General features: G+C 25.4%; 1 protein-coding gene across 3 annotated transcripts in view; it reads right to left on the minus strand.

Annotated features, from left to right (window-relative positions):
• The window catches only part of LOC100161226 (inactive ubiquitin carboxyl-terminal hydrolase MINDY-4B), a 48,010-nt gene that overhangs the window by 2,403 nt on the left and 27,494 nt on the right, over positions 1-18,113 (minus strand). For all 3 annotated transcript variants that reach the window (XM_029488192.1, XM_016804656.2, XM_029488193.1), the window contains exons 2-8: positions 14,797-14,885; positions 12,620-12,816; positions 11,993-12,158; positions 11,189-11,254; positions 11,003-11,073; positions 5,012-5,159; positions 4,730-4,941 (exon numbers count right to left, since the gene is read on the minus strand). In XM_029488192.1, the coding sequence (XP_029344052.1) occupies positions 4,730-4,941; positions 5,012-5,159; positions 11,003-11,073; positions 11,189-11,254; positions 11,993-12,158; positions 12,620-12,816; positions 14,797-14,885 (949 nt within the window). The remainder of the gene's footprint in view (positions 1-4,729; positions 4,942-5,011; positions 5,160-11,002; positions 11,074-11,188; positions 11,255-11,992; positions 12,159-12,619; positions 12,817-14,796; positions 14,886-18,113) is intronic.

Consider the following 18,113-nt stretch of genomic DNA (forward strand, 5'->3'; position numbering starts at 1 on the left):
AATAATATACGTACCTACTATACCTAATATATTAATATACATATGATACATAAACTATTTCTGAATCTTTACCTAATGCTCACTACATATAAAGATACTTTACTTTTATTTTGTACATATGTCTTCACTCCTTGATAAATTTATAAACGGATTTTGATGTAGTTTTCACGATTATTATTTAAATTTAATGCATTTTAAGGAAAAAGTTATAGGATGCAATACGACCAATAGAACTCCTACGACCTACATCCAGAAAACTGATCAGTAAAATATAAATTTACTTGTGGCGCTATCTGTTCAGTATTTACGTGATGAAATTGTTTTTTTTTATATAAAAGCCAATAATTATCATCCCGACAATCGCATTAACTGTACGTTATTACCTTACATGCTCCCAAGTATCGGGTGCTCAACATTTGAAAGTTTAGCTGAACATGACAATTCCTATGATATAATGTACCTACTACAGAAAAGTACAATGTGTAAGATGGTGGAAACTAAGTCACAATTTCGAAATGCATAATAATGATGTAAAATATAATTTTAATGAAATGTAAGTACCTATCATGTTAGTTTAAAATAATTAGATCAATATAATAAAATAACTGGAAAAAATTCACATATTCATGACTTTTTTGGCAACTGAAAAAAAGAATACTGTACAAGGATGGCTGTATAAAAGTTATAATGAATGGAGTAATAGACCAACATTTTGTGGTGTACTCCTGCGAACGGCTGTACCTCTTCCTATCAAAACTTTAAACACGTATAATTAATTAAATACTCGTTCAAAGTGCTGTTCATATAAATTTAAATTATCGAAAAAATATTCTGATTTAGAATATTATGAAATTAAAAATGCTTGTGACCATTTATAAAAATAAAGACTTAATCCAGTATGAAGATAAAATACGTTATTTTATAATAACTTAAACTTGAAAAAAAAGTCAAGACTTTTTAAAATAATTTATGTTTACTGTTTAAGAAGCACATTGCTTATTATTGAGTATTTATTCATTATCTCAAAACAATCGCTGAAAGTAAATAATATAATATTATGTGAGATGAGTATTGAAATATAGACGTGACTAAATCTTTATAGCAAAGGAAGTCTTTATTACATCTTCTATTCATGCTTTTTCATATTTCCCGAATTCATTTTTTTTCTAAAATCAACTAAAAAATACTGTTAGCTAAGGTGTTGATAAAATCACCAACATTTATGATTTATGGTATATTTTTCCTATTTGTATATTTTGGAGTTTTACAGTCATAATTTGATGTTCTAATGTATCTTCATAGTTCGTTAAAAATCAGGTTCTTTGATCAATTTTTAAGTAGCTAAAATAAAAAAATTATTTAATCCAATTGTGAATTTGTCACAAAGTTGATCAAGAACAAATTTGTACGATTAATGTAGGTAATAGAAATAATTTAGATTACAATACAAATTTTATCTAATTTGTTACAGTTTTTTGTGTTAAATGACCTACATTTAATGACTTATAACTATGGTATGTTATATTCATATTGACTGCATTGGGAAATATATTTATAAGTTTTTGCCAACTTTTTTTAACATATAATAGGTAATATAATATAATCTAATTTATTTATCATTATTAGCACTTAATACGATTTATTAATCAACACGTATTTCAGTAGGTATACGGCATTATCGTCACACAATTTTTATTTGTTTTTAATTGTTTTGGACATTTTATTACTTTATGCATACATAACATATTCTATGTTTTTTCAATAAAATACGTAGGGTATTTTAAAAACCTTTAATTCAACTAAATTATTATATCACTCATACATTTTAATTACGTGATATTTAATATACTACCTAGTTATTAATAAATATTATATTTGCATAGCAAATTTATTTGTACCGACTGTCCATATTATTACCTATTAACATGGTCTCTAAAAGAGATTAATTTTGTGTGACTCAAATACCAGAATATTTATAATATATATAATTGATAAATGGTAAAATTTTTAAATTAATACTTTGTACAATATTATTCATGTACCTATTATGTCTAAGACTACATTTAATAATTCAATAGATTGGTAGGTTTATGGTTATTTAGTTGATAAGTATATTGTTTACACATCTGGTCTGAAATCAAAGTACAAAAAGTTGTATACATTCATTTTAACTTATAAGTGCTTCCGGTGCTTAGTCCGCTACCTCTCATTGAAATTGTATTTAGGTTCAAGTGTTCAACCGTGGGCCATATAGTAATCGGAGTGTAGTCCACTTTACTCTATACTTAATTCTAGCCTACAAAAAATGCAATCAAGTTTCTGCCTATTAAAAATATTTTTTTTAGATTATTTTATAGTTTTAATAATAAAATAATGGGAAATTGTTAAAATTAATTTATGAAAATAATATTATTGGAACATAAATAATTTTATTCAAAATATAAGTATTCCAAATAAAATCTGAATTCCAATTTTGTTTTTAAAATCATTAAATTAAAACTCATATGAATACCTTTTATTATAATAATTGAAGCTCCAGTGGTACATCTAACCAGTGATCAAATAATAAATGTTTTAAATCAATTCGAATGAAAAGATAAAAGTAACATCAATAGAAAACTATTATTTACATACTAAAATTTTATTAATAAACTTGTATAATTTACTTTCAATAAGAATATTATTCGTAAATAATTTATTTGTTTTAATAGATAATCTTTATTATTAATTTACATTTCGTAGTATAGCTAACTTTGAACTTAACTGTAAGAAATACTACTAGGTAGGTACTAGGTGACCATGTAATAGTTCTTATCCTTTTTTTCACAATGACACCAAACATAAATCGAAATAAATGGTGACACATTTAAATCATTATGACTTTAAGAGTGAAAGTATTATAAATAACATTAAGATCGAAAAAAAAAAGTATTAAGTACCTAAACTGTTTTTTAGATACACACATCACGGAACTACGCAACATACCGGTTGAGAACAGTAGACCTAGTGGGCAGAGGCTAGTATGTATACCTTCTACCTACTCTAAAATCTAAACAAGTAGATTACACAGGCACTGGATTTTCTAGATTTTATGGAGTGCCCAAAATCCAAAAAATAATGAAGACTTACAAACCAAATTAAAATACTTATAGGTATAATTTTTTTCAAAAAAAAAAATTTGTTATCTAACCCTTTTAATATAATGTTTTTTATCCATTTTAACTTATAACTTAATAGTTATAGTTAATTATAATAAATTATAAATTGTAAATAAATAGGCGATAACATTATTTTAGTATGAAACGAAACAAACAATTTGAAAAAAAAAGTATTAGGCCACATTATTTTGGATCACTTTGACTGTCTTATATTTATTTGCTTATAAAGTGTTAAATATTGACTGTGTTTTTAGTCAAATATATTACAAATGCTTGAATGCTAAAAAATGTCGAATGTGCAATGTTTTGCATTGAATCTTGCACTACAAAATGTAATGTGTATGGAATACATTCTTCATACATTATTCTAAATCGTGGTTATTATTTTTGTAAACCACTAATATATGGTCATGATAATATCTAGTATTATTAATTATTAATTAGCTAAGATAAAAGTTAAAAACAAAAGTTTACAAAAACATGTATATATAGTATATACCTACAGCGTGTTATTTGAATGTTCAAAAATTCAAAAATGTTCAGTGGTCGTCATCATATATATTTATATAGAATTTAATACTATATAATAATAGAATATGAAAAATATACGATATTAATGACGATTTTTTTTTTTATTATTATTGAATTATTTTTGTTTTTTTTTAAATATTATTGGTATGTTTATATTAAGAACAAATATTCTACAAATAGCTGCAATACCGTTTTATCTAATTGTGTTTTCATGTTTTAATCACTGTTGTACTTAGGTCTTCAGATATATATATTTTCTTATCAAATTGAAAATTTATAGAATTACAATAGAAAATCTAACAGTTGTTTAAATATTTATTCGTTTCATTGTCTATGGCATAATATTATAACGATTTGTCTACTAAAATTTTTAATGTCATCGTCTTTTTTACAATTCACCTCATACCGCTAAACCTACAGTATTTAGTAATTGACATATTTTTACGTTATTGTTATATTTTATTTATTTAATACGACCGAGTTTTATGTTATAGTCAGTAAATAGTCAAGGATAAAATGAAAAGTCAATACAAATGTAGATGTACATCGAATGAACATTGTTCTACATTATTGTATATATTTTGTCTTTATAAATTATAATAGTACCTATAGGTCGTGGTTGACTCAAAATTGTATTCAATGTTTGTTTACTAATAATAATAATTCACGCGTAAAAGCTTATATTATTGCATAATATGGGTAGATAGCAAGTAGGTATATTTATATAATATCTATAATATATATATAGGCGTTCATATTAATGGATATAGCTGTTAAATATAAATATATATTGATATGAAAATATATAATAGGTATATAATATTATGTATTGATATTATACCCAGACAGCATTTTGTAATGATAATATTATAATAGTATTATAATAACGTTATACTAATATTATTCGTTATTATAATGTTATAATAATATTATTAAACATAAAATTGATGTCTGGGTAGCGTGTAGTAAAATTCCAAACGAAATATTTTTAAACAATAAATATGGGTATAGGTAATTTTAAAATATGTATTGCTCTATACCTTCGTTCAGCTAAATGATTTCTTAACAATTCCCTATTAGTGTTGAAGAGTATTCCGTAATGACCTTTAGCGCAAGTTATCCAAATAGGATAGGACGGCGTTTTTAACCGAGAACCAGGTATCTGTGTGACTTGTACTGGTGTAGAGGATTCTTCATAATGAACCAGTAGACCTACTTCACTTCTGGCTAATATTCCATAATGTGGTATAGCCTGAAAATAATTTGATCTTATAGAACAATATATTATTTGTCTTGTTTCTACGAATCAATAAATAACTCACATAATGTTGTTCGTCCCCAATATTCACAATACCATTGTGCAGATTAGGAGTAGCTCTACCGGTAAGCATCAGTGTTACGATGCATATAGACCCTTCCTCAGCACTTGATATGAGATACACTTTTTCATCCATTAAATCTGATACGATCCTAATAGAAAAGGTATAGGATGTAAAAAAAGAATCAAAAAATACTAACGCTGAGTAGTGAAAAAATGTTTGTAGAATAATTATTAAGAAACATGAACAAATTATTTATTGGTTTTATCAAGGAGCTAAATTAATTTTAAGAAATGTTTAAAAAAGTACAAACCATATTAATATTTAAGTATTTTAATTACATTAAAAAATATCTTTAATGTTATGGTTTATGAGATTATGCAGCTTTAACATAACAATATTTAAATAACCTACGAAAAAATATAATTTTTTATGATCTCCTTAGTTCTTGTTTTTATAATTATTACCATTATTTATTGTAGCTTTTACCATCAAAGTTTTTTAAAAAAATATGAGTATATTTAACTTTAATTTTCTGACATATTTTTAGAAAAATAGTAGGTACCAATCAAAATACAAACTAGAATTAAACAAATAGTTATATTAGAATATTAAAATAATCCAATAGAATATTATTCATTTAATAATGAATATTAAAACAAATTTATACTTCCAAAAAAAATAAACATTTATTTTATTGATTTATTATATATATGAAAAGTACTTATTTTCTTTTCTTTACGTTCACTCCTACTACCCAAGCGACGTGAAATGATTATATACATATTTTAAATATGTAAAGAATATTTTATAGGTAAGCTTTAATCTTGTAAAAATATTATATCAAATTTATTTCGTTTGATTGTCGATTTAATGGACTTGCTATATATATATATATCAGTGTTGTCTTGTATAATTCATCTCATATGAACAGTTAATAAGCTATTATTCAAAGAATCAATATTTTACTTATCTAATGTTAATGATTGCATTTATAGAGCTTTTAAAAATTTAAATTATTTATTTATTGAATAATGAAAAAATTTTAAGCCATAGTACTAAGAATTCAAATTTAATATTTATAAAAGTAGGTAAGTGAAATCTGAGTGGAGCGATGTTAAGAGTTATGTATAAAAAATCAATTAAAAAAAATATGTATGTAGATAAATATGTATGTGAAAAATTGTGTTCAAGTGGCGACATACGTATTATAACAAAAACACAATACAATATGTTATAATAAATTAAAAAAGCTAATAACCTTACATAGTTTTTGATGCTGTAACGGATGATATCCGTTTAATCACAACGTACCTATATTAAATAATCAACTGATTTGGTTAATTAAAAAGTATAGTAAATAATAATACGATAAGACATTCTGTAGGAAATAGGGGAGCAAACAAGACAGCGAGGCTGCATTTTTATAGGAGTCAACCTGAACAGGTTATGAAAGTAGTACCTATGACACGGGCTAATTGTCAAACAGGTACACATCCAGGAAAGGGGAGACGGTCAACCAAGCGCTCACATTCCCTCAGGCGTAGTATTTTAAAACTCAGTACGAATTTACATTTTAACCTTAAATACGAAAAAACCACATCATATATATATTATATATGATGACAGGATATGGGTACTATATAACATATATACATATTATATACTATAAGCAAGTACATGATATCTAATAAATAATTGGCGTTTCATGTATATTGAAGTATTTGGAAACGGCGATATGGCTTTTGACCCGACTATAATAGTCGTGCAGGATACAAATAATGGCTTTACGTATTTCCGTATCGACAGCGGATAAGTCGATGGACAAGGTGGAAGGTATAGGAGAGCAGGAGGCCTTATAAAACCAGACCTGAAATGACCTGTATTTTAGACGTGATTTCCAATTACACATGCAAGCATCTTCACGTCACCCAGTGTAATAATTGGTCATTTTGGACTTAGAGTATTTTTGCTGAGGAACACTTTAAAATAAACAATTTAACTTTCAACGAACCTACATTATATTCAACCATCCTAATAACAATCCTCATCCCCATGGTCTTGCTACTTGTAACCAATAAGCTACGCAATTCACCTAATTGCTAGTTTACCACAATGCTGAGCAAATAAAAAACATATAAATTAAATAAATTTAAAATCTAAAATAATAAACGTTGCATTAGAAAGGCCGTTGTTTTTATTACTATACTCTGTTATAGAAGACAGAAGTCATTATTGTTTAAAGAAAAAAATCTCACCCTAAAATCATGGGACCTACCTATCCCTCAACCAATATTCAATTGGCCTCAATCAATTGGCTGGCTTTATTAAATAATTCGCTTCATACATTTTTATGATTCTAACTTGGTGTTTTAGAAACTTATTTTCTCTTATATATTAAGTGTATTAAATAAAAATTGATGTAAACAGTGTACCTATATGATAATACAATTTATAGGTGGGTACGTATACAATGTTAACATCGTTAAGTCAAAAATATAAATGGCATTCAATTCTTTGAAATAAACAAAATCAACCTATGTAGTGACATTTGATTTGAACTGTGAAAAGTTAAAATATCATTAAGTTTACATTTAAAAAAAGAAGAGGTAGGCAGTATTTTAGAGTGTAATGGGTGTCAAACGAGTACCTTTTGACCTAATAAAATAATATTAAAGTGACAAGAGATACATTTTGTTATTCTATAAATTTCAATATGTGGTTTTTTTCATTTTCCAAAGTTTGTATTTTATTTTACTGTTTTTAAAATATAATATATCACTACATATTATTTTTTTTTAAATATTAAAGAAACTATAATTACACATGTATATTAAACCCATGTATTCCAATTTGTGTTTTTATATTTTTAATATCCATTTGGCATAAAGGTACTAGTAGATACAGCTGAAGTCAAATATAAATAAATTTGTTTTGAATTTATTGATAATCTAGTTATCTAGGTATTTAAAAATAATTTAATTTAAATTTTAAATCCACCTATTGAATGTTCTAATTTGTTCAGTTACACTAAGAGTTTAATATTTTAAACATATTTATAACTGGCTTTTAGTAGTTAATAGACATTTTCAAATAATAGAAAATTTTTGTTTATAAAACTGTAGGTGACATGTTAATGCAAGTTATTTCATTAAATTGTATTATTTGATAAAATATTGACATCTGACAGGCATAGGTCAAATTAAAAATATTGATTAGCATAAGCCCTTATTCTTAAAAATAATCTCTTTATGACTGCAATACGTAATTAATTTTCAGCTATTATTTACTATACTTAACACGTTTTGACATTTAGATCAAACATAAAGTTTAAGATAGTTAAATATTTGTTATTATATACCAATTTTTCATGTTTATGTGCTTAATTTTATATTTATAATTTCTTCCGATTTTTTTTTTTTTTTATAAAAATGACGTGGTTTAGACTATGTCAGGCACTCTTCAGGCTGTACGTTATCGCTGTATTCTATGGCATAGAGTTGTTTTAATACAGTATATTAAATATCACATTTTAAAATTTAAATATTATAATTTTCTAGTAAGAAAGCTTCCACAAGTTGTATTTTAGATTCTGGCCACATCGAGAAATGTATTAGTTTTACTATTATGTGATATTTTTTATTGCATATTCATATCGGTAATTTTCTTTTGCCTATATTTTTCTTGTTTTTTTATCTAATCATTTCAATTCCCACGGCCTTAAAAAACTGTATGAATTAATTATGATATACGCTATATTGTTTGCCAAAATGGACTAATGATCAATGTTCTATATTTAAGTTTTACAATTATGTGATTTTTTTACACATTCATGTCGAGATATAGCCTATATTTTCTTGTTTTTGTATTGATTATTAGTTTCAATTCCCATGGATATTATAAAAATACTGTATGGACTAATTATGATATACACTCCATTATTTATCAAAATAGACTAATGGTCAATGTTTCATATTTAAGTGGACTTACTTATCGCAACGAAATACAATTAATCGACAATCCTAGTGAAATGGCAATTAATAAATTACCTTTATTTTTTGTTACTAAAAATACGAGTAACTAAAATAAATAAGAGCATTTAATATCTATAGAATTAAAACACTGAGTAGATGTAGTGCGGGACTACGAACGTTTGATAGAAGTAGCACCACTCAGGCATATTAGTATTATCTATTATACAAGCCCATCCGATTTTAAAATCACGAATTAGATTTTTAAATTTAAATAATGCGTAAGTACATATTCTTTAGCATTCACAAAAAAAATATTGTTACAATTTAAATTGTTTGTAAATAAATGTATTTAAAACGAGTTTACGTTTATATTTGGTTCGTGGGTTTGTTCAACAAAAACATTTCCACCCAGAAATATTATACCATATCCTATAATGTATTTAATATAACATTTAAACGCCAGTAAAAATATTGTTCGGGGGGACGGAGTGGCCGAGCGGACTAGGGCATCGGTTGCGACGCGCATCGTCGCCAGTTCGATCTCGGCCACGAGCGGCATTTTTCTTTCGGGCAGTCACAGTGTCCGGAGAGATAGGCCGCCATCCCCCCCCCCCCCCCCCCCGGGCATGACAGATATCTACAGGTTTTTACTAAAATATTCTGCCAAAACTAACACACACGTGTTCAAAACCTACAGTACCCTAACCCACAGTTACACAGGCTAATAACCTCAGTTGTCGAAGCCTCAACCCCCCCTCCGCCCCCAAAAAAAAGACAAAAATATTGTTCGTTAGACTTTTAATTGATTTTCTACATCTCTAAGACTAGAATATTTTCATAAAATTATTGACCTGAAGAGAAGTTTCAAAATTAAAATCTGCGGTATTTAATATCGCTTATACCATAAGTAATTAACTACACACAAAGAACATTTCTAATTATGTAGCTGAATTAAGAATTTAATGTATTTATATTAGGCATACCATGAATATAATATTTCTTCCATTCTATTGTACTGAGTACTGACTTAAAATATTTTATTTTTTTATTTTATTGTTTAATCTATACTAAATTAAGAAATTATTAATGATAATATGGAATATATTATAAATTATAATACAATATAAAGTAAACTATCCTTATAATAAGGGCTATCTCTTCTCTCACTTGTTCAGAATTGTGTTTTGTATACAATGATTTATTATGGAATTCAAATTTAATATATCCATGACAGTTACAGAACTTTTCAATGATGAAGTTAAATGAAATCTATAGTATACAGCTGATTCGAATTCCACGGAAGGTTTTGCTTTTTAACTAAAGAGTCTTAATATATAAATAATAATATAAAATCAAAATTATTATTTGTTGACAAACGACAATTAAATATATATTTTTATATTTAAAATTATTTAAGGGATAACAATTTGTTTACATGAAAAAATTTACTTATTTATCACATTTTGCGAAATCATGATTTAAATAATAATATAATGTTAAAGTGAATGAAGAAGCATCAAAAACAATAAACATCGTTTAATAAATTACAATTTTTTAAGATTATATAACCGTTGATATATTAGATCGTATTAATTATCAATCACAATGCAAAGAATACTTAACTTAAAACGATTACCTATGTATTAATTGATTAGTGTTTATTTTTCCTAAGTAAATGATGCATTATGTTATAATAGCATGGATTAGGTAATAACTTTGACGTTTTTCTTCTGAGAATTTTTATTGTTTTTAAATACTGAATAATAAATTGTTAAAAAGCTAATGAATTTCAAATTTGATACCTTCAACACATCATTATACGTTTCTTAACCTTTTCAGCGATTTTCACTTTACACGTAGGTACCTATAATATAAGTACATTCACAATTTTGTTTATCATCGTTTCGATTATAATGTATTAACGTATTTTCTTACGAAATAGTTAGCATAATATTATAGCATATTATGATGTTATCACGAATTAAATTAGAATTTAGAAGTAATAAAAAATTACGATTACTTGGATAGCCCTCTTGTTAGCACTGCACTATAAAGCAACAATAGTGATCCGGGTCCAGGATCATCTTGGAACTAGACACAATTGATGACATAAAATATTTTAAAATATTAACTTTATTGTTTTATTGGAAAATCATCATTTATATTATAATGTATATTATATGTTTTCAAAATGTTATAAGCTCACCAAATGCAAATATCTTTTGAGGAAAATTTCTAAGTCTTGAATATTGGTCAACTCGAACAAGTGGAGCTATAATTAAATAAAATATAATTATTATTATTTAGCATATTAATAGATAATTAAAAATTAAATACGTATTATAATTTGCGCATAATGACTGGAAGACATATTATGTGACATCTAAACGGGGGTTGCTAACTACAGACTAAAATTATGAAATCATATAATATGTGTAATCCATATGTAAATACATTTCTGTGAATCACTCCTAATGGCTACTGCTATGCCGTTTCTGTCTTGTCAAGGGTATATTTAAATAAAAACTAAATTAATAAATAGAAACTATTCCATAACACATTCTGAACGTTGAATACTATTGAGAACTATTAATATTTTCTTAAATCCCCTAAATTTACTTTAATTTTTTAAAATATTTTTTTTTACTATTTTTTGGAAGTTCATTAAACAGATAATTATTAAAACTGACTGTGAGGCTCGAAATTTAAAATCTATCACCTGAGGCTCTATAAGGACCTCCACTTTTTTTACATCAGTTCAAAAATCGTAAACCAAATGTATAATATACAAATTATTTATTTGAATAATATATTTATTTTAGTGTTGTTGTTATCACTCTAATTATGAGTAGATATTTTTCAGTAATTTTTGATTTCTTTAAAACGCCTCATTGATAGCAATCATGGGTTGGATTTTGATCGAAGGTCGTATTTTGCATTTCCTTGAACTAAACTATGACTAGATTATGTCATGTTTTAAGTTAATTTTAATAATAGGTAATCTCCTTACTTTTTCGGTAACATTATCTTGGAAATAGTTTAACGAGTGCGCTACGTAACTCTTCTCTTGCGGTAAACATACTATAACTTTTTCGTTATCGCCAATCTTCCACAGGATTTCAGTAATTGATTTACAAAGTGCATCCAGTTGCTGCTGTTTAGATGGTTTCATACATCTAAAAAACAATTTAATAAGTGATTCAATGTTTTATTCAAATGTTTAAAATTTAAATTGAATATGATAAACTCGGTATTGGATATATATATTATATAATCATGAAGTATTGAAGTAATACATTAAATTACAATTTAAAATAAATAAAATTAACTTATGCAATCTTTGTTTAACACTTTAACAGTATTGATCATAAAATAATTCCTTTAAGAATAATTGGAATACAATTTAGATTATTCTTATATGATAAGCTATAATTTACCAGTTTAAAAAGTTTCCACATATTATATTATGAACAATATACCTATAAGCTATATATAGGTACGTAGACATAAAGGAATATTTTATTGATAACAGTAGTAGTGAATCGTTACAAAAAATAAATTGAATAGTCTGATGACAAAACTTAAGACTTGAAATACATTGTAATTTTTATGGTTTTACTATCTTAAATATATTTACGAGTTATTAGTGCTTGTAAATAACAAATGTTTGAGTATGTATCCTTGTATTGCGGTCTGCATTCCTCGTGTACCATTTCTGCGTGCTCGTAAGCCGTACGATAGCTCTTTCTCAGGATCTCTAAACACAAACCCAGTACGGAGCCATTCGCCTCTAGGTGGTGTGTCACACGCACCAAATACAGTCAACCGTAATGCCTTAAAATATAACAAATAATAAGCATATTTAAAAATAAATACCTCTTTTGGAATTTATGTAATAGTATAAATCTTCAGTTGGACAGCTGTGTAAAATGTTTTGTAAACCGAAGAAATAATCAACTATCATACAGTTAAGTTCTAATATAAAATAAAGATTTAGTTATTTGACCATGATTTACAGTAGGTACCTACCATGTATTTATTTTTATGTTTTTTATTGGAATATTTTGTTTAGCATAGTATTGGCATACAAACAAAAAAAAAATAAACAGAAATAAATAATAACAATTGTAGTAATAATACATTTATGAATTAATATAAAAAAATCATAGTTAATATGTATTTTGTTATAAGCTAATAACCTTGAAGTTGATGCGGTACAATGAATAATATAAATAAACAAATAAATAAATAAACTTCATTAATAGTTGTAGCAATTACAAGTAAGAGCTAAATCGGATGATAATAGATTGCCTAGTCAATTTAACGCTTTTTAATCGCTCTTATGTAGACCCGCTGTTCTCCCACTAAACATTATTTCCGTTCATTCATCAACAACATGCCCAATAGTTTGGGTCTGGTCACAGTTGCAGAGAGGTGAGTCAACCATTTCCCATTTATGGATTTAATAATTACACCAACCCTGACCAGTTCTTATGCAGTTAAGAGCAGTCCATATATCACGTGGGTATTCCAAACCCAATCCCTCTGATATTTATTTTTTATGTTTATTACCTATTGTCAAATTTTCTTTGTTAAACTTTTTATGCTTATAAATATATTAAACAGAGATAATTATAAGATGGTGTGATACTAACAAATAAAATAAGAGACCATTTAGCGAATATTTCAAGTGCACTTTGTAAATAAAGTATAGGTAATTATAATAATAAAGATCTAAGTAAGGATAGTTGTTTGCAAATAACTTTGTGACGTAAATGGTATATTTTATTTGTGATTGCATTTTTACTTTAAACACGAAGTATTTAAATGAAAAAAATATATAATGTTAAAAAATACGTCTAGCAAATTTAAGAATATTTTTGAAATACATATCAGTATTAACTACTTGTATTATTGCAGAATTTTTTTTTTGAACTATCTAGATACCTATCCAAAAATTTGATGTTTGAAAAATGAATTGTGCCACGTACTGTTCTCAACAATTAGGTTAAAAATAAAAGTATTCAAGTAATTTATTATAAAATAATATTAAACCTTTATTCTATATTAATTTTAAAATTACAAACATTAGTAAATTAAATCACATATTTAAGTAACAAATAATGAACTAGATAAGTCAAATGTTGACAATGAGTTGGGTAGGTACCTATGCTAGATTAAAAAATGATTTTAATGCTAATTAATTACTTGTTAAAATAATAACATAAATAACATTCAATTTATATATACATTGGACATGAAAATAAAATAATGTAAAATATAGAAATTGAAAACGCGAATACTACGTCATGACCAACCAACAATTTTATATTTAAAAGTAAGAAATTTAGACCATTAAATCGTACCTAAGATAAGTGATAACAAAATCGAAATTGACATTTCTGTTGCAATGTCTGGACAATGAATAAGTTAGGCAATAAAATATGTGTCACACAATGAATTAAAAAAATACGGGATGAAACAAAGGGAACGTTAAATATATTCTATAGTTCACGATCTAGCACGTATCAGTCATACACTCGTACATAGATGATAAAACACATTTTACATTTATATTAGGTAAACTACTATTCTTAAATAATCAATAATGCATAGGATATAGGTATTATTATTTATAATTAATATTTACAGCTTACCAAAGACTAAATTAACTAAACGTAAATTAGGCATTTCCTTTAAATTGGCTTTGATAATTCATTAAAATATAATTAATTTTATTTGAAAATTTGCACGTAGGTAAACAATAAATGGATAAAATATTTTGAATGTAATTCAATTGTACAAATAACTTACTTTTGCTTGTTCAACTGTTATAGGTTGTCCGCCCGTAACTGGTTCCTTACTGTATTTGTATTGTTGATTTCTCGCATACATAACACGATCTAAAAACAAATAAACCGGAATGTACTTAGGTAATAATTATAATAATAATAAAAATAATAATAATAATAATAATAATAAATAATAATCTAGTATACATATAATATATTAATATTTTAAAAACTTTTTTTTCCAAAAAACATTCTTAACAAACTAGAGGAAGTCAAAAAGAGATGCGATTTATTTTATTTTCATCAATATGACTGAATAAAAATATTGATAAATATAAATATAATGTTTTATATATTCATCGATTGCATATTCACATCCGAGCATAGGTACATGGGAAACTTATAATATTTAAAAAACACTAACAAATTTGTTATTTTATTATTCCGCATATCACATATTCAAAATAATTGACAGAACAAATTATTGTACACGTTATAAGGACTCTAAATAATAAAAACCAATACTGAATACTAATAATGATTAATACATGTATATTACGTGAATGCAGCATATGAATAAAAGTTTAAAACAAATCTACTCCATTTGCAAATAGTAATTTATCACATAATAATGGTACATAAATTACATTATTTTTCGATACTACAATTTTTATTTTCTTGGGGTGTCAAAGCATCGTTTATATTATTCGTCAATAAATTTGGATATTGGTTGGTATTTTATCGTGATATTTATTATGATAAGAATATTTTTTAGAGATGCAGCTATAAATTACTTGGTAATATATTTCAAAGTTTTTATTTTTTTTGTTTTGTTTATTTAAGTAAATTTTAGTATTTTACATAATATAACATACGATTTTGATTTTTTTTTACATGTGGGAGGAAAAAATATGTAATAACAATCCATTTATACAGAGTCCATATTATAACTCATATTTATAAATTTCGAATCTAAAGCACAGCATTTTAATACAAATAAATAACTAATAATGTTATTAGAAATATTTATATATATTTAAACTTTATATGAGTGAAACAGTGCAGCACGTCAATTTTCTAATTATAAATATATCGTTAGGACATTTTTCAGGTAGATCACAAATCAAACATGGAATTATTATCATTATTCATTTTTTAATACTTAATATTAAATATTTAAGGTGGATAAAAATTAATCAGCATAACCAAAAATATAGTATTAATGAAATTTTATATCGCATCAGTAGTTCCATATTTGGTATATACCTAATATCATGTTCTTTTTCAATTGCGCTTTATATATTTTTTCTCATTCTTGATACAGCTTCATAAACGTAGGTTATTAGCATACAAAATTTTTTTTCATACATTTTATACACTTAAAATATAAAAAGAGAAACTTAAGTGGGTTTTTATTTTAGACTGGAGTATGATCAATTATGTCATTCTAAAATGATTAAAAGAAACTCATTATAATTGTTATTTGTCATAATTAACCGATTTAAAAATATTTTTGTTAGACAATACAATAATATAGTTTTTTTTAGCGTAAATTGTGTCAATGGATATGGAATTGCTAGAGCCTTTAAACTAATTTAAAAATGATTGGGCAAAACATATTTTAAAACCAATATATTTCTTTTACTTGCAAAATATAAGATTAATTTTGGAATATTTTTAAAGTTTGTTTTTATTTAAGATAGAATTTTGTTCAATACAGAGGATTAACTTAATCTCAATTTCAAACGCACCATAGAAGTAGAAAGTTTATGGCGGGTTAGTGTAATATGAAACAAATTTAGACTAAACCATTAAAAATACCAGAGTGTCACGAACTAAATCTCCCATTAAAAATTTTTAAACACGTTTTAAATAGGTAAATACTTATATTATAAAAATAAACAAACACCTATATGATGCATGTGTATTTAGATGGTTTAATACATTTATTGGTATAAATATATCATACAAAACTTGGGTCAATAACACAATAGATATAATTCTATAATTTGTATTCTGTTCTTTGTTTTAATAATTTGTTAAAAATTTAGCTAGACATAATTTTTTTATTTGATTGGTCTTATTGTTTTTGTGGAAAAATATCCAACTATATAGTCGTTCATTAAATGTATACTTACCAAGTTGTCATTCTCATTTCTCAAAGAAATATTAGAAAACGATAATCCTACAACCTACGATATAAGTAAGCCGAAAATTCGGGAAACATATTTTACTTTTATAAGCAAGTTTATACTTTCAACAGTTTATATTTTTTACATACTGATATATTATCATTTTATAGCTATATTTGGTTAGGTAATCGACTGGTTCTGGAAGTTATTGTAACTATGTACATTGTAGACTCGACGGATCAAAATAGATTATTATGTATATTTTTTTTTTTTTAAAGCTTTATTTTCTATATGCTGTATTATGTAGAATCTACAAATTTAATAATTGGTATTTTTTAAACAAATCATAACAATATTATCCACAGTTATAATGAGATATGGTTCGATACATACATGAAAAAGCGGCCACACAATGGTGGCACTTATTAACTGGTTAGTTTAGATATTTTCCCCTCTAATTTGATTATAAAATATACTATATCCACGTGAATTTTAGATATCTTTATTTACTATAGAGTAATCACACGTTACCTACGGAGAAATCAATATCTGCACACCTACATATCATCGTTTATTACTATTTCTACTAGACAGTAAAAACGTATAACTATAGTATATTCGTATGTATGATTTTAGTCATTTTCAATATTAAAATATTCTTTTGATCCCGTATACTACTCCAATTATACATAAAATATAGTGATCAATTTAAATTGTTGGTGTATTCGGTCAATCTGGAAGAGGTATTATACATTGTAAATAAACATAATAATATGTAAATTGGCGAATAACTAATATTAAAATGTATACATGCGATTTATTTAAAAGACTAGTTCTAGTGATTATTATTAACATATTTCATATTCGCATTGTCGCTTAAAATGTATTTAAGAATAATATTACCTATATATTAATATATTTACCGTAATAAGCGTCAAACTTCTATTGCCCAAATCTTGTCTATAACTTATATAATTTTTACAATAGCATAAAAGTGCTTAAGTCTTATTGACATTCCGGTTATCATAATTGTATATACCTAGTAATTATATGTACCTAGGTACCTATAAATATCAATATATAATATATATATATAATTTATTTATATATATATATATATTATATATTTAATATACCTACACAGAATGATTCACTAAGCATGGTCGACCACGTTTTTATTCTTTAATAATGAATTTATTCAAATTCT

The sequence above is a fragment of the Acyrthosiphon pisum genome, chromosome A1 (assembly GCF_005508785.2).
Source record: "Acyrthosiphon pisum isolate AL4f chromosome A1, pea_aphid_22Mar2018_4r6ur, whole genome shotgun sequence".
NCBI lineage: Eukaryota > Metazoa > Arthropoda > Insecta > Hemiptera > Aphididae > Acyrthosiphon > Acyrthosiphon pisum.